General features: G+C 42.7%; 1 protein-coding gene across 1 annotated transcript in view; it reads right to left on the bottom strand.

Moving 5' to 3' along the window:
• Window positions 1-17,176: 17,176 nt before the first annotated feature.
• TPD52 (tumor protein D52) overlaps window positions 17,177-25,137 on the bottom strand; it is a 122,095-nt gene continuing 114,134 nt past the window's right edge. Inside the window, exon 7 of the mRNA XM_057370103.1 lies at window positions 17,177-18,670. Coding sequence (XP_057226086.1) covers window positions 18,517-18,670 — 154 coding nt within the window. The 3' untranslated portion in view covers window positions 17,177-18,516. The remainder of the gene's footprint in view (window positions 18,671-25,137) is intronic.

Raw genomic sequence — 25,137 nt, 5'->3', positions numbered from 1 at the left:
TTCTGTTGGTCTTGGTTTGTCCCTGGATTGCCACAGGCGCTTACAGCCCAGAGACCAATAAAGATCTTATACTTCATTTAACTTAAGGAGCCCTCTAAATACCCTTTTCAAACCCTCAGTGTAGGGAAGTGCAATACTCATCTATTTATAGTGTTTATAAAGAAATCACCGCTAAGCAAGCAATTATTGTTTTTAGTCTCTTTTTTGGGGATCAAAATATTGAGGGGTGAAGAAAGGTTGATAGCAGAATAGCAACTGCCGGCCAGCCCTGGGATTAAAAATGAAGTTTTGACTCATCTCCAGAGTCTTGCCAGCCTTTCCTTACACCAGGCTACTTCAGTGTTTACAGTATTATTTCTGATTTCCATGGCTGCGTGTGTCACAGGAAACACACAGGGAAAAATACAGGTCCTGTTGATTTTAACACGGGATTTGACACCCATGACAACAGAGCAGGGACTTCTCTGGTGGTTYTGTGGAGACAAAAGGACATGGTCCTTCAAGTCCTCATGCTGGCATCAGGTGGCAGAAGGTGAAGCCAGCCACATGCATGTGGAAACCCCATCACAGTGCAGTGAAGTTGGCTGACATCTACCTATCCATCTATCCATCTATGTATTGTACAATGGATTTTCTTGATGATGAAGGTTGTAGCTAAAGGTTTTCCATGAGTGTCAGGCAATCACTAGACTGAAAAAAGGCTGCAATACAAGAATTACTATTGGGAGCATCTGCCTGATGCTGCACAGGTTGCCATGTAACACGTCCATAAATACTCTAAAAATTMAAATTCAACAGACATGTGAACAAAATCACATTTTTTCAGGCTGGACACATTTTAGGTCATGCTAAAGTCCTGCTAGAAACCAGTCAGCTTTTGCAATTGCTTAGAGGAAATTAATACATCCTATGTAGSCTTGGAGGTCAGCAAAGATACAAGTGGTGCATGTAAAACTCTGACATAGAACCTACAGTAAGAAAAAAAGCTGATTGTTTTAAAGGAAGCAAGAGACAAGACAGTATCCAGCATGAAAAGCTATGAAAAATGGTAAATCAGAGGGGTCACAAACACAACAACAGTTTGATACAAATCATATTCTGACAGGGAAATGAAAAGTACCATTGTGTGAAGCAATTGCTCATATTCATTTCACAGGTGGAGGAAAACATTGTTCATTTATATTGAATGTATTTCCTTTGTGAATGAAGATGGTCAAGTACGTTACAGAGTCTTTTGACCTCTAAACTATCTATCTCTATACTGACTCTCTTTTAAAATATAAAAGTATGTAATTTGGATTCTTCTACTAACTTCACACTACAACAATTTAAGTGGAAAATACCCTACCATGCAGGATTTGGAGAAGGATTTTCACTGCAAAAAATAACTTTCAAAAGAAAATACTAATTAATTAACACTTCATTTCGTTAACATTTCATTTCATTCATTAGGCATTGCCTGGATAACAATGTCTGTGCTAAGGCAATGAATGGAGCAACGTGAGCAGACAAAGTGGAGGCAGCCAACATACTGGGGCTGGGTGCTGGGGCAGGAAGAATCTGCTCTCAGTACCCAGCAGCCAGCAGAGCTGGCAAAGTCCTGCATGTCCTGGTGGTCCTCACASAGATGGATGATACACCAAACTTCCATCACCTTCAGGGCTGTCACTTTGGCAGGCCTGCTGTGCTCTGCTGTGACCAGACATTGTCCCACGTACTCTGACAAGTGCTGGGCATGGTGATCRTGTCGGGCAGAACGTCCAGGCCATTGCAGGTTTAGGAAGAGCAGCTCCTGGGCAAGGCTGCGTGTCCCAGTGGCAGAGCTGTGTGCAGGGCAATGTCCCATGTGCAGGGCCATGGGCTGCTGGCAAAGGATGGGTGCATCCTGCACGCACCCACCATGGCATGTCCTCCTGCTACATGAGCACTGACTCCAGACACAGAACTCCCTTTCTGGTGCCCTTGAAGCCAGTATGGAAATGAAGCAAATGCTTCATTTCAAACACATGCTTCAATCCCCTGGGCTGGTGCTTGGTCAGGCTTTAAAGAGGTGTTGGGAAGTTTTGGCAGCGTCGCTTTCAACTTGGCCGGTGAGGAGATGTTGAAAGCTACACGACTGCATCCACACTGGAGTTCTGAAATGTGTTAATTAAGACATTCTGTTACCAAGCCTTTCCTTCCTACGCAAGACAAAACCCACCGGGTGCTAAACGTGCCTGAAGTGATTCGTATGTTTTAATGCTTTCCTGAATATGGATCAATTTTAACACTTTTTATAACGCCTGTATCCCAGCCAAGACAAAGCTGATGACTCCAGTCTGAGTCAAGCACATGTTTAACACCCTTTGCTGAATGGGTCCTAGAAGAGGAGTGAGTTCAAGAAGTCAGGGCAGGATAGCTGGGTAGATGTTTGTCTGAGCTGTTCTTAAAGACTTCCAGTAACAAAAACTGCACAAGTTCCCTCTGGCAATTTATCCTGCTCCTTCGGTCTCCTTACTCATAGAAATTACTTTATGAAGTCTAAAGCAATGCTCTCCTACTGCAATTTAAACCATCACTTTTTTTCCTGCCTTCCATGGACACAGTGAACACTGCTGCCCCATAGCTGATGTGTACTTACAAGAAGGCCCCCGTATTTTCTTTAGTCAAAACAATGCTGATTTGTCARTGTTTCCTCAGAAATGTATCCCAGGTCCCTGAGTAGTGTTTTCCTGTGCAGTCTCAACAACCAGCCTTTTTGCAGTGCTGAAACTGAAACTGGAACTGTTGCCTCARTGCAGGCCACACAAGTGTGAGCAGAGTGGAAGACTGAGGTTGTAGGTCCTACAAGCCATTCTCCTATTACACAGCTCAGTAGGACACTTGCCTTCCCCACAACATGACAAAGCTGAATTGTTCCCCTCTGCAATGCCATTTTGCAGAGCTACTGCCTCTCACTTCATCGCTTCACAAGTCAGGAGAGCCACTGGGATCAGGTGCTTCCCCACAGCCCTCTGTGCACTGAGGGTTTGCACAGGATTCCTTCAAATCCTGTTATTCCCAWGGGGCAGGCTCTTCTCACCAATCCTTCCTCAATCCAGATATTTCTCCAYATATCATCTCCCATCACAGGATTCCCCCTTTCCCTGAAATGATGAAATTCCCACACAGAAGTCCCTGTGGCACCCTTCAGACTGCACAGCACTTTCCCTCCTGGCAGAGCAGGATGGAGCTGACACAGAAATGATACATGTGTGGGGTGACAGACCCACTAAGGTGTCCTGTCTGTGGACAGACATCCYTGATGCCATGGAGGGGCTCCTTGGGAAGTGCCAGTTTCATGAGGGCACYAATCTCTCCACTGATGCCACAGGCAGAACTCCCACTGTCTTGGAGATTATCCTCCTGCAGAGCTGAGGGACAACCAGCAGACTCAAGAACTGAGGTGCACATGCCAAGAACAGATCATGGAGCCCGACTGCATTCCCCTCACCTTTGAATACAAAGAAGCCAAGAGCCCTGCTCCCTGCTCTCCCACTGCCTGGCTGGMAAAATTGGGCACCTCTGGAGTAACTGCAGGTGAATTTCGTTCTAATTCCTCCATGAAAACCCCCAAAGGATGGCTCTGGTGAGAGGCTGTCCAAGTATCATTCTTGTCTGCAATTTACGTAACACAAACATTATTTTGACACCCATCAGCACACATTTTTATATGGATTACAAGAGCTGCTAATTAAGCAAGAGTTTCAGAAAAAAAAAGCAGGGGAAATTTTTATTACGTTGTTTTCTCTTACTCAAGTATTAATATCTCTAGATAATACATATCCCTGTAATCTGGAACAAGGGTTTACTTCTTAGGACATAAAAGCTTCTTTCTATCAGATTGGAACACATGTGTCTTGATCAGTTTGTATCTTGAGATACTTAAAAAAGAAAAAAAAAAAAGCAATTTTAGCAATAGCTAAAATAAGGAAAAGATCTCAGCCTGTCCAACCAAAACAATGACCTGATGCAGAAGTCAAGTCTATCAGGTAATGCTCAAGGGAACATTTTAAATAAGGAAAAAAGAGTGGAAGTGGGAAAAAAATATCATCATTGTATTCTTATGCAGTAATGTTCCTCCACTAGCATTAACAGCTTATCTTGCCATCTAGGCACTTCTCGATAACAGACTGGGTTTTATGTTGAGTACAGGCTGTACCAAGTTACTAAAACCATTCCATTGTTAAAGATTATATTAAATGGTCAATCAAAGTGTCACTTCTTCCTGCCTGTCCCCCAGGCTGCTGTGTTGCAATAATTCCATATAAAAGCCAAGAGTGAAGGGGGAGCAAAGCGCCAGGAGAGGTAGAAAATGGCACATTTCAGAGCCAGCCGGTGCCTGGGACACGCCACCACCACAGAGGGCTGTACTGCAGGGTCACCTAAGCAAAGAGAAAAACATCCAAATAAAACTCTTTTAGTGAATTTGTCCTTGCAAAACACCACTTGTGTTTAGCAATCTGTGCACCTGCAGAGATGCTGAGCATCTTTCCATGCCTTGTCTGGTACAACAAGTCCCAGCACAACACAGACATGGGAGATGAAGCCAGAATAGGCTGAGGAGCAGTCCACTTTTCTAGCATTTCCAATGAGATTTCTAAATAACCATGCTATCCGGGGCTCRGAAAGAAGCTGTGTCAGATCAAAAAAATGGAAAACCACGACAGGTGATAACTGAATTCAAAAAGCTGCTTGTTTTGTTGTTGGTGGTAGGTTGGGTTTTTTCCCTCAAGTAAGTTTTCATACCTCTTATTGTGGAATTTTGAAGGGGCTTTATGAGAAGACCTAAACTGGCTAGCGTTTGTGTGGGATGGGAAACAGCTCCTGTAAGTATGAACAATCCCACAGGCATGATGAGGAGCAGGGCTTTGGGAACAAAGTCCTTCTATGCATGAGGGCAAAGGAATTCCTTCTGCTGAAAGAACAATCAATCCCTAGCATAAAACAATGTTATAGACCTCCATCACACCTGCCCTCAGTCATCTCTGTTTCTCAGCACCAGAAGGAGACAAAGCCTTGCATCTCACCCTTAATGCTCATATTCCTGGGAAAACTGAGTAGGCAGGAGAGCTGCATTCATTTGAGCAGGCTTGAAATAAGCCTTTGTTAAGTATTTGCTTAACATACAAATGCCTTTCACATTTCAAGATAGACAAATCAAGCCTATGTTCTAATTAAGGAAGGGATCAGATGAAGTCCTCCCTCCAGCAGAGATTTTCCAAAATTTTTGCCTGGATTCAGCTGCATATTCTAAGCACATGGATTGACAGGAGGGGCAGATGGGTAACAGGGCTTGTGCTATTTGTGATTTGTGCTAGAGAGCACATAAAGAAAGGGAACCAGAAAAATAATTCCCAATTCTCAAATGCCCAAGAGCTGATCAAGACTAAACACGGTTTGTTTCAACAAGAGCAGCAAAGCACCAGCATATCTCATTTTCATCTGCTATACATGGGGGTCTGTTATGAGAGCTTTAAAGGCAATCTGCACATCATTGCAGCAGGAAACATGTTCTCTCACACACGGCGTGCAGGCACACACAGGCAGAGCTGTATCATGTGCTGGCAAGTAACGGAGAAGTCAAGCAAAAATACCTGAAATAGCTCACATACTTAGAGATGCCAAACAGGCTCCTTGCACCATTTCCAGAGGGGCTTTTTTCCCTAGTTCTCAGCACCCCCCAGCCACTCAAACCACAGTTGTTCATGTGGGCTTGCTCTCTCACGCAGTCATCAATTACAAGGTGACGACTTGAAGAACTATCATTTGTCACTGCAAGCCAAAACGAGCAGCCCTGCTCCTTTATGCCCAGTTCTGATGAGGAACTTCCCACGTCCAGGCTTGCTCCATGGCTGTGCGTGCTCCTGCCCCGCTGTCTGGTCCTCTTCCCTCCCCCCTGCTGCTTTTCCTTCTAGCCTGCTCTCCCAGGCTTTGGATGAGAGCAAAGCTTTCTCTCCTCTTTTCTGCCTCTTCCCTTGACCCAGCTGTGCCAGCCATTCTCCCAGACACTCGGGAGGCTGTGATAGCTGAAGCACGGCTACGAACACCCCAATCAACATGAGTGCTGCTTGTTGGGAGCTTAATCCTGCTACTGCCCCATTGCAAAAGCACCCAAAACTGAAAGCTAGTGCATTCACAAGGAGTTGGTTGATCAGCAAAGAAGACTGAGGACCAAACCTGTTTTGCAGAACCAGAAGGATTTAGGAAGAGGAGAAAATACCTGAGCAGTGCATAGAGGGTGTCTGAGTGATGGTAAAGGATGGTCCAGCTATGGGTGGGGAAGGTAGTGTGGAAGTGGCACATGAGAAAGAGAGGCTGGACTGCCATCAAGAAACTTACTGGCAAAGAGATGAGACAGGGAGCTGATGTTCCTTTGCTTTAGGTGTTTAAAACAGGACTGATGGTCATGCCAGATGCTGCACTGCAGGGCAGTGGGGTGGCCCTGGGCGATAGTCCCCAGCCAGCAAGGTGAGGCTGGTGTCCCCATTCCCTGCAGTGGGATTTGTGCCATGGAGCTTCTTCCCCACACACAGYGTCCTGCCTGCCACTGGGGCAGCCATCACAAATCCCTCTGGAGACAATTAGACTCCAAAGCCACTGCATTCCCCTGGGATGGRGGCTTCCCTGCATGGCCTGGGGGCAACAGCATATGGGAGTCATGGGGTTTGGCTCTGTAGTTCAATTAAATAAAAATAAAAGAATTTAAAAATCCCAGGTTCCCTCGCGGGAAGGGCGGGGGTGGAGGGGGACAGTCTCCTCGGTAGCTGCCTAATCGCTCACAGGGTAAAGTMCCCACTCCTGTCAGCACAAACCAGCAATTACGATTAATGGGCTGTGGCAATCGGATCCCAGCACTAACGGAGACAGCAGGTCCCACCATTTGCATGCAGTAAATTATTCAGGCTGTCAGCTGCTCGGATGTGGATCGGTAATGTTGCGGTTAAACGCTGGCCACATGGCTAATCTGAGGTGTGCCCAGCAGCCCTGCTCCGGGCTGGGGCAGGCAGGACAGCTGTGCCACCGGACAGCCAGACCCGGCTGTCACAGCACGCACATGGCTCACGGCGTGTCCTTCCGGCTGCAAAAAGCACCAGGAGAACATCAACAGTGTCCCATTCAGCTTAAATTTCAAGGGGTTGTGAAGCTGGGAATATGGGGAGAGCTGGATGCCAGAGAGCCAGCTTCAGTGACCAAACCTACCTGAGCCTCCAGACACGGACACATTTCTCAGGAATCGAATGGCTGGAGTCAGAATTGGAATATTCCTATACTAAAAACACAGCATCGTATAATAAACTCAGGGCTTGCCAGTCAAACCTGATTTTTACAAAGCCTAGGGTAGTGCTCCAGAAGGACCTCAATTCAGATGGGTGAGTACCCAGTGAGTACTCACCATGAGCACCCAGGGGCCACGCCAGATGAACTAGGTGGGCACTGCCAACATCCCCTTCTCCCTATCTGGCTGTAAGAAGTGTGTTTTAATGCACCACCCTCRTGCAAAAAATAATTACTTCAGAATAACCTTTTAGGGTGGAAAGACTGAATTTGCCTAATCTCAAGTACTTTTTTCCTGGAGCACAGGTTGAAGAATAGCAAACATGGTGCAGAAGGGAAAGGGTTATTTGTAAATTAATGTGAAAAAAAAGATCCCAGGCAGTTGTCTACCCATGCATCGATGCAGTTCTTCATCCCTATTTTCCCACGAAGAGAAAGGATGCCAAGGGACCTGACACAAACACAACACCAAAGTCAGAAGGACAAAGTTGTTTCTTCATTAGCACCTCAGTGTGGACAACTGCAGCAAAATCCCATCATTTACATTCAAATCAGATCTGYTTCATGCAGGGTCTGCCCACATTCACTGGTGCACAGCCTGAGAGGGGCTGTATTTCATGTCAGGAGCTTGAAATGGTTCAGGTTGTCCCTTGTGACTCAGTACCCCAAAAGCACCCATACCCTTGCTAAGCACCACCCCCCCAGCAACGTGCTGGGCTTCAGTACTCTCTTGGGAGTGCTTGGCTTTCTCAAATATGCAGGTCTTTTAGTGCAAAGGAAACATTTGATTTAAAAATATAAAGTGACAGGCATTCTAAGCAAAACTAAAAAAAACCACCCAAACACCATAGATCAATCCTCAGGCCTCGAGAGTTTGAAATTAAAAAATGAAGAGAAATAAGAGATGGCAAACAGTAAGTGTGAGCACAGTAGCATAAATTGGTAGGAGAGGCATGATAATGGATAGCGAAACTGAAGCTTAGGGGCACGAGGTCACTTTGTTAAATAAGTACCTACTTCAGAATGTWCAGGCAGATCAAGGAGCCCATGTCGGCCCAATCTCTTCAGCACTGAGCTCACATCTATTTGAAAATGTCTAGGCATATCCYATTCAGTCTGACTGTATTTAGGACAAGTAATTAAGAGTGTGATTGTCAGAAGGTCAAGCTATTTCAGATCTACAAAGACTTAAAATTCATTTGAGTGCTCAAAAGTATGCACTGAATAGTCCTGTCRTGACCAAAGGGCCATGCAGCAGCACAGAAATTCAGGCAGCAGTATGGGTTTTCACACATCAGAGCCATATTTTTATCCTCACTGAGGTCTAAAGTACTTATGCATCTATACACTAGCAGTAAAACAACAGAGTGATCCTTTATGACAGTATGACCATAATCTAACTTGACAAATGCAGTTGTCAGCATCCCTTAAAGTAAATTATAACTACGCCCCCTTGGCTAAATCCTGAGCCCTTTCAAATAACAAAACAAAGAGCTCTCTCCCAAGAGTTGTGTTCTCTGCATTGTATTTTCTGACATGCTTTCCCACCATCAACCTTTCATCCTGTTGAACTAATTTCCATTGTAAGCGGCGTAGGGCAGGGAGGATAACTCCCGTTAACTTCACACTGCTGAAGTGTGGGCCTGCCTGGAGGAAAGGCARTGCAGAGGGCACATCCCTGGCAGGGCTGAAAGCCAAGTCCTGTGTCCTGCTGAACAGGGCAAGACAACTCTGTTTTTCTGTAAAGAGCAGGTAAGCTGGGACCAACAATTGGGAACAGGTCCTTCCCCAGCTGCCCATCGTCAGCTCACAAGGTGCTGTGGTGGTTTGCATCAAGGTGCTGGTTTGCAGCTTTTCTAGCTTGCTGCCCTCACTGCTACCAGCAAACAAGGCACCCAAAATAAGGTCAGAGACATTGAAATTGGCCCTTTTGCAGGAGGGGCTCAGCTGAGCTCTGGGTCTTACTATGACACAGACAAGAGATGCAGCAAGGTCCTGCCAAAGGCATTGTTGCAGAGAGCCAGCGGTACGCTTTTTTTCATTCTGTGTAAATGGAGGAAAGAAGTCTTTTACAGCCCATTTTCTCCCCTCAGTACACATGTACATTTTTACTCTTTACTGTACCTTCTACACCCCTCTGGTTTGCTCCTGCTCTGCCCAGTTTCATTCATCTGAGACTCAATCCTTCTCCTGCCCTTTCAAAACCTCTTCATAAATGTGGAACAATAAGAGTACTTCTTTGTCATGAATACAGGACCTCCTGCTCTATGTGTGCCATCTCGGCCTGGTTTTGCCCTCCAGCAAGAGGGAAATGGTAATGATGCTCTCAGGGATGTGTGGGTGCTTTATCACCAGAAGACTTCTCATGAAACGTTATGTGCCTGCAGGGAGAGTGGATAGAGCCCAAGATRAGCAGGAATTTTCTTTGTTTGCTTTGTTTTCACATTGTTCTCTGTAATTTCTTTATCCTAATGTTTTGGTTTTCACCTGCAGAAATTCTTTAGGKGAACACTGCTTTCTGCATCAGCATTAGATCTCAGCCCAGCCAGTGTGGTTACAGTTTTAGGGGGAGATGAAATTGGGGTCCTGCTCACATGCAAGGCTTGCTTCACTAAGAGAATGACTGAACCTCACAAAYCCYGATTCTGGGGTTGCATCCTGTCCCWAAGCTGTGCCTGTTAMTCTCATCTGTGGGCATCCTCTTGCTCCAATGCTCAGCAGTGCCCCTCTCCTGGAGACAGAAAGGCAATGGCCCCAGCTTGTGGCAGATGCTCTCCCTCCCTAAATCTCCCCACCCGTGTCCCTATAAGCACATCTTCCAAAACAAGCAMCCATAATGATGAACTAGCCTTAAACTGAACAAACAGCAGAGTCAAAATAGTTTGGGAACTCACCTGGGAGTGAGTTTCTTGAGTGGGAGGTAGCAGAGCAGCTGTGCAAGAGCAGCAGCCTCTCCAGACAGGTGAGCAGGACCCAGGGAGGAAGTGTCCATGGCCTTGGCACACTGCATCTRTGAAAAGGTACCCAATGCTGACCTTGAAAATCACCTTAGCTATGGGCCTCTCCTGTTCCCGTGCTTCCAGTGTGCAGTTTCAGCTAAAGGCCACAGATCTGGAGCATTTACAGGTTTATCAAGTCACGCTTTAGCCCTTGCTGTACACATCAGCCATCCTATTGCTGCCAACAGACACAGTGAGAAGTTTTGTCAGTCTGTCCAGCTTCCAACACGGCTCATGCTATGGCAGGAGCAACAAAAGCACTCTGCCATCCCAGCTGGCAGTGGAGCACAGCTCCTGTCCACAAGAGAGACAAGTAGGAGTCAGCAGAAATCCTTCCTCCTCGTCCTAGCAGCTGAGGATAAATAAGACAGCCTGATGTGCCTGGTCACCACTGCCTCTCCCATCCCATCCTGGGGTCTCAGACAGACAGTACCCAGACTGAGAGCAGAGATCTTCACCGTGTCACCTGAACAGAGTTCACAGTGGAGATCTCAAAGGCAGACTGCAGTCACCTGGATGTACCTTACTGCAAGGTTGAGCCCTGATCAAAGTCAGGAATATTCAACCATCTGGCCTGATCCCACACACCATCTCAGGTCTCCTTAGATGACTCGGGACCAGTGGTGCCCACAGACGCATAACCCTGGGGGGGAAATGTTTACAGCTGCAAGGCAGCCTCTGCTCACTGCTGCTTTCAGAGCCTCAGCAGATAGAAAATAGCAGGTGCATTAAGCTCCCAAATAAGATTATAACATGCTGTAAATTAAAGTACGATGAGCTCTTTGTGTTCAGTCAAATAAGGAATGATGCATGGAAAACAACAGGGGTTCACATTCATCTCCGGATGATCATTCACAGGATGCAAAACAATACAATTTCACACTTAGAAATCAGAGAATGTCTCTGAAATGTAAGATCTGCTCTTCCCGGGTGTATTTTTTTTTCTTTTTCAGTAAAGATTTCCAATGTGCTGAAACCACTTATAATAATAATTGGGAAAAAAGAGTCTCTGGGAAATTATTGGCATGAACTTTTAGGTCTCTAAATTAAGGCCAGCCTAATTTTCCAATTAGGCAGCTTGATAGGCAAGATGACATGTGCAGAGTAGAAGGGCAGCCTCTAAACGGCATTTTTATGAACATTTCTCATGCCTGCAGCAGCCTTTCTATACCCAACAGCTGAGGAGTGCACTTTCCCATGCCGTCAGGGGTGAGGAGGTTACGACTCCAGCATTGTGCCCCTTGTTTTTCACACAAGAACCCGGCGCGCCGCAGCGCTTGAAAGGGTGCAGCGCCCGGAGCCCCCCAGCGCGCTGCCGGCTCCGCGCTGCCCCCAGCCCCGCGCCCACCGCCCGGGCAGCCGGCTCGCTTTAACCCGCCGCTGGGCCGGGCGCCTGGCAGCGCTAATTGCGACGGGGAGGACCTTTTTCAGAGTCGTTCAGTCGGTAAATGAAACTTCAGCTCCCCGGTGATCCAGCGTGTGCAAAGATGCCACAGCCCGAGGTGCAAAGGGCACGGCAGAGATTTTGAGCTGACGCTGCTCTTTCACAGCTCGAGCTGTCAGCCTGTCTGTGCTGGCTCCCGGCCGAGGGAAACCCAGCTCCGCGGCTGCACATCCACCCTGAGCGTGCTGGAAAACCAGATATCGCTGTGAATTTAGCAGCGATCGTCTAGGGCGAACAGCAACCCAAATCAGTGCGTGAGTCCCTCAGGCACTGAGAGCAAAGCCTGGCCCCCAAGAAGTAATGAAATCACACACCAATACCTGGTCTTAGGTGAACCTGAGCAAACCATGCCTGGCCTATTCAAATGTCCTTCTCTGGGTCAAGCAATTCAACAGYTAGACCCATGTTAGCTTGCCACAAGCCACGGTAGCTCCATGGGCTTTGGCAGACAGGCAAGGCAGGAGTTAGCCAGTGACTGACTACCAGGACAGGACATATAAACACAGAGTCCATGGACCATCAGCCCTCCCTGAAGGACAGCTTCCCACTCCCCATTACCTTGCTGTGGCTGGCACCAAGTTCCGAGCTGGGACGGATATCCTTTCYACACTGTACAGGAGTCTGGACCTAACGGATTCTGTCTTACTGAGCTTATTCTCAGTTTGTAGCAGCCACACGCAGTAGCCACAGTCTCCCTTAGACTGCAGGGAACGCCATGCCAAACCAAGAGCAAAYCAACCTCGAGGATACACAGAGGGTACTGATTTCCACCTTTCCTACTTCTGGAGAACTCCAGTTCCCTGATAACTGGATCCCAAAAATCTACCCTCCTAGCTCAGAAGCAGATCATCTCCAGGTCAGAAGCTCCAAGCTTTCAAARAGTTAGAGAAACTAAAAGAAGCAGTATTCAACCAGAGTGGCCAAGTAAGATGAAAACAGAATCACAGGATGGTTCAGGTTAAAAGGGACATSTGGAGGTCATCTGGTSYAGTCCTCCCTGCTCAAATAGGGCCTCATGGTCCTTGTTGCCCAGGATCATGTCCAGATTTTTTTTCAGTATTTCCACTGATGGAGAATCCATAACCTCTCTGGGTACCCTGTGCCAGTGCTCAGTCACTATCACAGTGTAAAACTGTTTCCTGATGTTCAGAGGGAACTTCCTGTGTTTCAGTGTGTACCCTCGGCCTCTGGTCTYGCCCCTGGGCACCACTGGTGTCCTCCTTCAGGCCCTTTTTGAAGACAGGAGTGACATTTGCYTTCCTCCAATGCTCAGGCACCCCTCAGTCACCATGACCACCCAAAGATGTCAGCATGGTGCCCAGACACTCACTTGTGAGGCAGGTCAGGATGTATACGAACTCTCTTCTCTGATATATTTGTTTCTGTTTGGGTAACTGGCACATTAGATTCTGGCCTTCAACTTCAGTTAGTTTTGGGTTTTATTTATATTCAATTGAGTAATTTTGACAAGAACTGAAAGACTCCTCTCACTGGGAAGAGAAATATGAGGCCCTTAAATTTCATCCCAATGCTACTGGACTGAGACACTGCAATAACACTTAATGTGTTATGTGTCATGTCTCAAACCAGGTTTGCGGTTGAGAGGACATGCAAAGATTCAACCAGCCCAGCTACTGTTGTGTGAAAGACATTAACAGAGCTGGTATTTCAGCAGTTCTTAGATATCTCATAGAAGAYGGTAGAAAAATGACCCAGTTTACTACTTCTAAAGTCAACATTTTAAAATTATACATGCCACCACTTTCAGAAGCTAACCCAAAGCTGCAGAGTGACTACGGAATCTAATCCAAGGATGCCTTGGATCCCTTAATCCAGTTGGAAAGTGTAACTTTTGGCTGCACTTGACACGCAGACAGAATTTAACAAATGGCAGATTTCCTCATTAGGGCCACCATGCAGTGAGTGCATTGGGCTGCTTAACTCTGATTGAACAAGRCACAACCTAGAAGGCAACAAGAACATTTAGAGGTGTTTAAGATCTTACTCATGGTTAGTCTAAGGCAGTCATACCAGGGATAATATTTATTTTGGGTTATGGCCAGATGACAATGTAATAGCCCCATTTGGGCAGTCTAGACCCYTCATATGTGATAAACACTTCCCCAGAATGTATAACACACTAAAAAACACATGTACAGTGCACACTTGTATCTAGCAGAAATGCTCTCTAGCCAAAACAGAAGAYGGGAAAAGCTTTCCCAGCATATGGGATTAATGCTGCCAGAAAAAGAATAAAAAGCTTGAACAATAATTCGCTTGATTTATAAATGTGACAGYATTAAGAAATGAGGAGGAACCCAGACTTTCCAGTATGCCCTAAAGGAAAATAAAATGTGAASTATTCTTTTCTTTAGAAACAAGCTCAGTTCCAAAGCTTTGGTGGCAAGATGATAATTTGTTTTCAATAGGCAGGCCAGGTTTCTTCAGTGTTTCCTTTTTTACACATCTTATCACCTAAAGGCTYGGAGTATGAAAGGGCAGACAAGCCTAGGGGGACTTACCAGGTCTTGTTATAGCATATCAGACATCAAAAGAATATTGAACTATTCTAATTTTTCTTCCAACTCCACATCATGATAAAGCTAATTTGCTTTCCAGGTATGTAAAAAGTGTTTAATGTTCTGTTCATAAAAAAAAATAAAGGTGAATTCTAAGAAAACTTATTAATGCCTTCAAAACAGGACCAGAATAAAATAAAAGACAAATTATTGCTTTGGCTAAAACTCAAACTAGCTTTGACTCAGTCTTTCTTAAAAATAACTTTGCTTATAACTACATCTGTAAAGCCAGAGAGCRCTACGGACATTCAGGAATTTGAGTGAGAAGTGGACGTGGGGCAGGGTGAAGTTCACAAGCACTTCAGTTACAGATCTAGAAGAGGTAAGTGCCCTCCTAGCATGTGTGGAAATATTCCTCACTTGTGCAGAAGGGAAGATTCAAACCTGCCCAGAGGCATTGGCTACAGAATCACCCCTACAAAGAGTGCCCAACCCAGTGGGGAGGTGGAACCGGGATGGCAGCAGCCTCCTCCTCCCTCTGCTGAGGATGCATTGAACACTGCTCTCTGAGCACTTGGTGCTACAATTCCAAGTGAAAATTTTACACCATACCAAGCATGACTTACAGCTGCTTGAAGTGAATCTGTCATGCTCATCCAAATCTAAGTGAGAAATTTGTCAACTATGAGATGTGGGCAGCAAGCAAAGCAGAATCTGATAGAGRATGATGAAAACTCAATATTTGCTAATGAAGTGGGGTTCATGTTGTTACCTGAAAAATTAAAGAGAAAAAAAAAATTCAACACTTTCAAAACTCAAGACTGTTACAGGAAAAAGCCCCAAATGTCTGAAAGACAGATGAAGACACAAAAAGATCTGCTAACACCAAACGTCTTCTCAGCTGCATAATCAAAAAAAAAGTGAGAAAATAAATCCATATGATTTTAGTAATGAACTTTGCTCATCTGTCTGTGCCTCAGAGTAAGACAAAATTACAAAATTTGRAAGAAAATGGAGCATGGCATGTAGAGAAATTCCCAATTTTGGCAGTCAGATGAACATAGTTGCAGAACTTGGTTTATAATGCCCTTAGGACTATCAGCAATATGATGCATTTCCATTTACAGCTGGAGTCTTGGTTTGTATCAGGTAGGATAAATATAATGATAAGAGCATTCCAGGCAGTGCTGTGGACTGGTACACTGTTCTTATACCTATGATTTTGCACATGTAACAACAGATAATGTAAAGAGAAGGAGCGAGAAAGAATGTGGCCATAAAGAAAAAACTCCTGGGGATAGGGAGCACCCAGAAGAAAASTGTCTACACTTATTTTTCTGTGTGGATGGTCCTAGAAATACCTGCTTGCATTATCACTTTCTACTCTGAAAAAAGACTGGAGTAAAATAAGAACAGTTTTATAGACACAGATGATGCAATTGTGCCATCGTGGCTKTTCAATGATGAATGCTGGTGGTTTCTTACTCTGTGTTTAGGACATGTAGTCTCCACATATTCTTGGTATATGCAGGTATTACAGCTATGAAATGCAATTGCAACAGCCCACCACAGAYATTTCAGAATTCCCTGCTCTGCTTTTCCAGTTCTGCCTTGGGGATTTGTCCAGAATTGAGGMAATGTGCAGTGGGCACAGGCTACCCAAACAAAGACTCCTCCATGGGACAAYTCTTGAATGAAGAGTTTGGAGGGCCAATTAATAACTGAAGGTCACCAGAGATGAACTGGGACAACAACCGGTTCGCCAAAGGCCACAAAGACTAACAGCAGCCTAAAGCCACTGGAGATTCAACAGCAGCCTAAAGCCACTGGAGATTCAACCCTGCAATTTGTATGACTAGGTCAGTTTATGAGAACCCTTGGGTTTCCAAATAAAACAGTAAACTGGATTTGAAATAGTGACCACTTCAGCCTCCAAAAGCTACTTCTCTGAAGGTTTGATAAAATCATCATTTGTTACCCTACTGAGAAATAACTCTTCTCCTGCTCCAAAACATTAACACATACACTTCCTCTCAAATCAGTCTTGAAGGCTGATCAAGTATGTAGGATGAGTTACGTTCAGCAGACAGGATTTCTCTGATATTTTAACCCCCTCCTGGCTTCTCAAAAAGTCCTTCTTTTCCTACTCTAGTGATAGGGTAACTCTTCACCTGGAGGCTAACACCCAATGAAATTCATGCTCAAAATCCCCTAGTTAAGATCACTGAGATAAATGAACAAATTAAACCAACAAAATAAGCTCGCGTTGCTCGTTTCCTCTCTTCTTTGGATCCATACTGATGTCAGCAACAAAATTTCAGTTTGCAAAACTGTAAAAKGATCTGCTGAAACATGCCCATTCCTTCAGAATGGTTTTGCATTTACAGTGTGATCCCTCCCAGTATTTGGGTAAATAAATACCTTATACTAAAAATATTCTCCTTGACAAATCATGCATGAGATGTATTTTGAAAACGATCCATATCAGGTCATCAGGCTGCTCAGGCAAGTGGTGGAACCACCACCCCTGGAAGTGTTAAAAAATCTGTAGATGTGGCACTAAGGACATGGCTTAGTGCTAAAGATGGCAGTGTTGGGTTAACAGCTGGACTCAATGATCATGGAGATCTTTTTCACCCTTAATAATTCTATGATTCTGTCTGCACTGTACCTCTTGTTTCAGTGTTACAAGATGACAAAGGTAGGAAATTAGTTTTCTTTTGTTTATTTGGTCAAGGGTTTGCTTTTAGCCAAAGGTGTAAGAAAGAATCAAAGCTCTGTGCCATAGAGCTGTGGTTCCAGGTAAAAAGGCACTTCAGCTGTCCTTTTGCTTTTCTTTTCATATGTTAAAAAAAAAAAAGACAAAAACTCTTTAAAAAGAAATGACAATGTTTAATCTATAAACAGGTTAAAGCTTTTGTATCTTGTTCTAAACAAATCTTGTTGGACCATAATAAGACATGCAGAGCTTGGGTGGCAACCTGACCCACCAGCCAGCTGTGATCTAACAGAATTGCTTCCACTTCTGCACTCTGATGCCATCTTATCCACGCACCTCCCAGAAGAAGGCAAGGAAAGGGATGTGAGAGCTGTGGAACTGGCTCCCTGGTACCCTGCTTCTTTAGGGATTCCTTATCTCCTTTTCTCTCACATGACTGAGTTTCCTATGCACTCAATCATGAGAGGCAGAAGGAGTTATCACTGCCTTGCGTGGCCTGCTCCAACAGAAAGATGAGGAGTCTGTGGATATGAGTGATACATTGCTTAAGCCAGTGTGCTTTTTGCTGAATTTTGTGCAACTAGCAAAATAACACACATATAAAAGAAACACGTTGTCACTGGACAGTCACTGCAGACAAACAAGGCATACTACCTTAACAAGTCCCATTTCATTCCAGCATTTGGGAAAAGTATTTTCATATTAAACAGGCTTTCTTTTGCAATTCAGTGGTATCAACRGCAAATTTCACTTTCCCTCAGCACACCTGCTAGGCACTATGCWGATCACAAATGACTGTGCAGAATTCAGACATGCATATACCAGAAATCGAAAGAAATGTTCTCTGATAACAAAAGCTTAAAAAAGACATAGGAAATATTACCATAGCACAATTCTTTGGCTGTGTGTTCAAACATCCATTATATTTATCTTAAATATATTTACAGAAACCTAAGACCTACACTTGCCCAACTATATTGAAACAATTTCAATTTTTATGAATCACCARAGAAAATTTACTAACATACATTGGAAATGGGAGCTCTGATTAAAGCAAAGACTAATCTCTAATTCCTCACAGAGATAAAAGCATGATGTATTGTAACAGATATTAAACCCAGGATMTGCAGTAAATAGCTTGCACTGCAGCTTGGAAATCTGAAACCCTTGACGTTGTTCTGTTTGAAACACCATCCTGGAAGCAGCACCTATACAGCAGGCTTTGGACTTCTCCATGGAAGAWCAACATTCCTTTCGGATAGTACGATGGACTCTGAAATTCTTTATACAAGCACATGAAAACATTCAGTGAACCTACAGAAGCTCAGTTAACTTTTCACCTTTAAATCTAAAGGTAAGGAGCCAGAAAGAYGAGTGAATGAAAATGGAGCAAGAATCAGGTACAATGTGCTTATGGTCTTTTATTGATCTCATTTTTTACATGACAAAGTGGACAGAAAATTTTCATTTTTTTCCTGAGGATGCATTTAATTTATGTTACTTGTGAAAGAGCACAAAATGCATTTCTTTGCAGTAAATTTACTCCTTTTGCTTTGTTTGCTTGCTYTCTGCAAGCCCTAAAAGCACTGCATCAGCTTCCAGCAATGTTGTATCACTGGTTGCCCCCAAGAACCTGGACGTCAGTTCAAGATCCAGCAGCCTCAGGCGTACCCGGGTTCCTCTCTGATATTTTCTGTGAAGAAAAGAAGAGAGGGGGAAGAAGGTAAGTTTTGTTAAGCAGAGGTCTTGCATCTCCTAAGGCTCTCTCCTCTCAGAACCAAGTAGCAGCCCCACAGAAAACAAAACACTGCAACCAAGTCCAACTTTGTTGTAATGCATCAGCACTGAAACTGCTGGGACACACTCTGCACCACCACAGAGCCAGTCTCTGCTGATACAGTCCTGCCCATCGAAGAACAGACATCACCAGATCCCACTGTGGGAATGCAACCTCTACAAAAAAGCAGTTTATTGTATGGGAAACTATTCTTGTCTTCCATCAAAATGTTTTACTGTATCATCTGCTATCATGCCAACAATTATCTGCAGGACAACGTATCATCAAAGGGGAGGAAAAGTCATCATTAGATCACTGGTGACATTGCTATTATCAAAAAGTATCATGTCAGCTAACTATGGTTTATATTTCCAACCCTGGGCCTCAGGCAAGGAACTTTTCTTGTCTTATCCCCTCATCCAAAGAGAGGGCATCATCTGCAAGTTTTTTACTACATATAATTAAAAAGAAACCCCACAACTATTGTAATGRAACATTCTGCCTACAGGCTTGGGTTTTATTGTTTTATGCTCTCTTTTTTCTTTCCTTTTCCTTTTAAGTCAGAAGATGTGACTGTTCAATGTGTTTCTAAAACAGATCCTGTGTTAAGATGGCCATGCCAAATCAGTGAAGATTTTTAAAATACGAGYATGTTTTATAATGCACCTGGAGAGCTACTGATTAAAGTCCAGCAATAAAACTGAGAATTATTCTTCTTTTGAAAGTTGAAGTTGCAATTTTTTTCCCTAGTCAAAACACCATTCAAGAACTGAAAGTGCAGCAAGCTGACTACCTTGAGCAAAAGCAAGAGAAAATGTTCTCAAGTTAATGACAAAAAAATACAACAGGGATGTCTGGCTGTACCCATTTCCAACTTGCTCATTTTCACCTCCAGCTTGGGCAGACAATCTTCTCTGTCTGACAACTGCTTACTAGCRTGAAGCAAAACTGAACCAGCTCATCAAACCAAGATTCATTTGGAAAACTAAACATCTTAAGAAAAGATCCTGTACTTGCATTTATGGTGGGTTTTGTGTTTGTTGTACTTTGCTTTCATTTTCTGTCAGTGCTATCTTACATTCATTTCCCGTGCTTCCTGGTTAATCCTAATATACTCAGCTATGATCCACACTGCAAAGAAAGATCATTTGATACCTCCACCCTGAGTAAGATTGTGTATAAGATACTCAGTCAGCAAGGGTTCTGCCAACATTCATCCCAAAAATCCTGTGATGATTTGCATGAGCCCAGTGGAAATAACACACATTTTGTTAAAAACATAAAAGTGAAKACCCTCACCAGTCCAAAATGCAAGTAATGGCTGCTGCAGTGAAGAGTAAGGCACAGCTACCAAAGACAGAGCACAGCTCACATTTGGTTGTTACCTAAATAGTTGGAAAGAACCGATTCTGTCCCGTTCTCTGTGAAATATATGCATTTCAAAACAGGACAGTTTCATAACTGATTACAATTATTTATGAAACCCAATGTGCAACCTTTTAGTGTTGCTGAAACCCAAAGACAATTAACAAGATCTTAAAAGTGGATGGTATCTTCCAGCATTGGTTAGGCTTATTGAGAAGAGATTCTGCAAAAAAGTTTTGGAATAAGAAGGGGAATGAAGAGGAAAACTCCTCACTGAAGTATCTTAAATACAAGACCATTGACTTTTAATCAATTTTAGTTTTAGTTTTTTGGGTATATGGGAGAAATTCACAGAAAATTCTCTATTATGAGCAAAATCTTCACCTTACTGACAGCTGCTGCCTAGATGGGTCACCTTTGCCTCTAACCATGAAGTTATCCTGATCCCTAACAATATCTTTGGCATAAAATATCAGACTTTTCTGCCTTTATCAATGTGGGGAGGGAGGCAGGGGGATTGGGTTTTGAGAAAGGGAAAAATAACAGGGAGAGAAGGAAATCTGAGAGGGAGAAATGGTCTGTGGAAACAGAAAAGAAGGAGCAGGTTCCTTTTAATGAGAAAACCGGAGGCTTGGGAAGATAGAAAAGAAGGGATAMATGTAAAGTATGTGTCAAAATAGCACTGAAAACACTGCAGGTGAATTGTGTGGAAATCTAGGAAACGATACGATATTGAGTAGAGGCAAGAAGAGGAAAAAGTAAAGACTGAAAAGTAAAGACTGCATAAAACTATTAAAACCTGACTGACACTAAACTCAGACCTTTCAACTACAACATTCTGTGCTGTTTTTAAAAATCTTAATATATTTGAAATCTAATAAAACTTAAGACTAAAAACAGTGGTTCTGTAACAAATTTTAAAGACCAATCATCCCTCTGCATTTTTCTCCTCTCCTTCCTCRTACAGGGAAAGCAGCTCACCAGTAACCTAAAGAAGGATGCTGTTGAGAAAACTACTTTCAGGGTCCAACAYTCTTCTGCAGAGATTGAACTGAATGAGGTTTAAATTAAATTAGAAATCCTCTCTCTATCTGACAGCACACAGTGGGAGAGATACTGAGCTCCATCTTTGTAACTGAAATAYGAACTATTACTTTCATCAGGCATCAGGTCCTTTTGGGCTGGTTGCTTGACTACAGCAATGTTTTACAAGGGAATAGATAGAACTAATTTTTTCTAATCAAGCCTTTWAAAGTGCTATTTATAACCAGGGAAGTCCACATGGAAAATCTGTGAAGGAACTGTACTTCTCATGACTAATAAATCTAATTTTATAGAAAATAAATAAATCAATAAATAATCTTAAGCATGGCTCCCCCAATGTTAGCACTGCTCACTGTACCATCTGCAGAGAACTTTGCTCATATTTTGACATGACTTTAGCATATATTTTTAATGCAAAATCCAAGCAATTGTACTTCCATAAGAAGCATCACAATMTACAATACTGCTTCAGTAACTCGAACAGATTCCAGATACTTTAATCATACTTAACTCAATTATTAAAGAAGCTTTTCCAGTCACAGCACATCTGCTTACAAAAAGATCCCAATGAACATCTCTTTGAAGAGCTGACACAACTGCCAATTTATAATAATATAAACATTTGGGTTTGTGGCAGATGTTCCCTACAGCTAAAACACTTCAAGAGTATGTGAATGATGCAGAAAAAGCAGAAACATGAACACAACATGCAGTGGTGGTCTATTCACCACATTTTAGAGCAACAGGAAATGATAGGTTGCTCCACGCATAGTAATCATAYTCTATCCACAAAGGTATTTATCCTTAAAACAGATCAAACTATCCTATGGTTAATGCAGAAGCTTGAAGTAGGACCCAGAAACAAAGCAGGCATTTTATTATTTTCAGGAATAGTRGCCTAGGAGACACAGGACACCAGTKTAAAAGGAAAGAAACAATCTACTTACTTCATTTTGCAAAAGGACTTGCTTTATTTTTAAATAACAATGCTGGTATTCAAGATCATCTTATCCAATGACCATCAGCAGGTACCATTAACCTTCACCCAACCCCCAAGTGCTGTGTTTCTCAAGGATCCATGTTTTCCTCCTACCACTTCCTATTCCCAGGTAAGAGTATTAAATTCACTGAGAAGTAGACAAAGGTGTTTATTTATACACATAAATAAAGGTATAGGAATTTCTCTGGAACTTCAAAAATTATTTTGCAAGTAGACTCAAAGCTTGATCCACTTCCATATAATTTATTTACAATAGCTATGAATTTTACCCCTTTGGGAACACCAATTTTGAATGGAAGGACTCCACCTAACACCCACATTCAGAGGTGGGAATCCACTGCCTGCTGTTGCTGAGCCATGATCCCTTCTCAGGTCAGTGTCAGAGCACCCACTGAAGCATCACCAGAAATCATTGCCTGAAATTCAGCCAAAAAACACTGGGTCTCAAAAAGCCTTCTCTGTTTTAAATGTGTACCTGCAGGCTTCTCTCCAACTCTTGTGGAGTGGGCAAAGCACTAAGTACAAGGTCTATCTTCCCTCAAACATCCACTTCCAGAAGAWGATGTTTAGCTAAGTTAGTGGCAACCTAAATAACTGCTTCAGTGCTCTTTGTAATTTTTAAACTGTCATGGAAAAGAATTAGAAAAGAAGCAAAATTAAAGTCCTTTTTCTTATTTGAACCATAACTCTGTGCAACCACATATCAACAGTGTAASACAGAAGGTAAGGGCACAGAGAGAGCAAACAGTATGGCCTTGCTAATGGTGCTAAAGAAATTTTAAAAACAAATACAAAAATTAAAGTTTATGTCCTATTACTACATTAAAAATAGGGCTTATTAACTTTGCAAGCAAATATCAAACTACTGTGTCTTAACTTACAAAAAGTAGGTCTTCTCTTTGCTACTTTACATGAGTAGCACAGTGCACTTTGAAACTCAAGTGACTTGGAAACTTCCTTCTGACTGTCTATTTCCCTTTTACTGCAATTTGTTTTCTATGCTTGTCCTTTCATTTTTGCAYTGAAACTTTAAATCTCTCAAAATCTTAATGGTAAATTAAAGGSTTTACTCAGAACTCCCCAGACTCTTCAGTCAGGATTTCAAACTTGTAATTTTAAAGTAATTTTATTATGTGAAAGATAYATGAAGAAACAAAAAACCCTAACATTTTTGCATAATAAAACTGGAGGGGGAGGATATGGAATGACATATTTCAGCTCCTGCTCATTAAAAATGCTAGGAGAAGAATTTTTCTTTTTTTTTTTAAACTTAAAAGTCACTCCAGGTTACAGCAAAAGGTCTACAAACTAAGTTACCTTGGAAAGCGATGAGCATTTAAAAACAAGGAGACTATAACTAAAAATGAGKATGGTAATTATACCAATTTTGGCCAAGAAAATGGGACAGGAGTTTTGCAGGTGCGCAATTTCACATGCAAAGGAAGCATCCTCATTACTAAATGGCATTAAGAACTTTATTCAAACTCTAAATTAYAGGTGTAGACATTAAAGCATTTTGTTAAACTATCCAATATTTAAAACTGCATGTGATCACAAATTAGCAAGCAGTCCTTTTTCTATTAAAACCATTCAAGTTATTAGTTTAAAATTTAAGGCAACAAAGCTTCTATTCTTGGAAACATTGCTACAAAAATAACAATGCAATTACAGAAATGGTTGAGTCTCATCAGGTCTTGGCTGGTATTTCCCACTCCTTTCAAAAATGCTTTCACAGATACCTTCTATTTCATACTACAAAAATACAGGACTGATATTTTGAGACAAGCAGAACATTTTGGTTCATATACCCTCTATTTTGTTACTGGATTTCAGTCCCCACTGCCTACTTTTGGAACAATAACCTGTGCAATACAAAGCTGAAAGAACTTGTAGGGCTGGTTATGACCTCTGTCATCCACTGTCCATTTTTCCATGCACTCTGTCCCACCCCACAGGAATGCGCATTTCTGAAAGGAGTAAAGAAGGCAACTCTTAAACCTGGGGTTTAATTCCTGCTCTGAAGGTGTCATTTAGAGAAATTAATTTGACTTTTTTACATTTTTGCATCATTATTTTTTAATGTCTCCCAGCAMAGTCTAGTGATGGCTTTCAAAAACTGCAATGAAAGGAATCCCTGAATTATCTTCCATACAAAATCAATTAATATAAAACACTCCAAAGACACGGTTAGAGTTGAGCCATGGTACTCTCAATGAATGCCATCAGAAGTCTTGATGCCTTTCATTTTTGCACTGTGAGAATTTCAAAGTGTGTTTTTCAGATCCATTATTCAAAAGGTTTTGTTTCAGTGCCTTAGCACAGTACAAAACAGTTTACAAAGTTTGTAACCATTTCACTTYCTCTTTTTTTAATTATGTGAAAGRCACCACATTATCAACCTCAGAAAAAATACAAGAGCAGCAAAGATAGTGAAATAAATTGACCATCACTTTCTCTCCAAATTGTGTGTTCACTACTTTTACCACCATTCAAATCCACTCAAAATCACCCCGTAGCTCCTCATTAGTAATACTGAAATCATAAAGCATCCCCAGAAGCAAACTCACCTCTATCTAACTGCAGCCAGCAGCAAAGCAGTGCAGCTGGTGTGGAACAAAGCTCTGTGTGGAATGATTCATCTTGTTTCTAAAAAATGTTTTGAAGCATTCACAGATGCTGCCTGAGCCCACACTGGTCTCAACTTCATCAGCAAAGGGACATCCTATATAAGGTGCACCGATCTGTGTGATTTTTGTATAGGTCACCCTCTGATGCCCCACAAGGAAGAAGCTCTGCAGAAGCACACCAATTCCCAGAACTCCTCCCTCATTGCAGGTATACACAAAATTCTTGTTCGGAAGAAATATGGATGAAAAGCGCAGACTGCTGTCAAGCTGAAGGCAGTGTATTTCTGTGTAAAAAACTACATCTTGCTAAAGTGGATCTTTGCAGCGAGGTACACATTGCACATGTA

The sequence above is a fragment of the Malurus melanocephalus genome, unplaced genomic scaffold (genome assembly GCF_030028575.1).
Source record: "Malurus melanocephalus ecotype Western Australia unplaced genomic scaffold, MMel_1.1 scaffold_119, whole genome shotgun sequence".
NCBI lineage: Eukaryota > Metazoa > Chordata > Aves > Passeriformes > Maluridae > Malurus > Malurus melanocephalus.
Note: the sequence above shows the minus strand (reverse complement) of the source record. Positions and strands in the feature narration are given on the sequence as shown.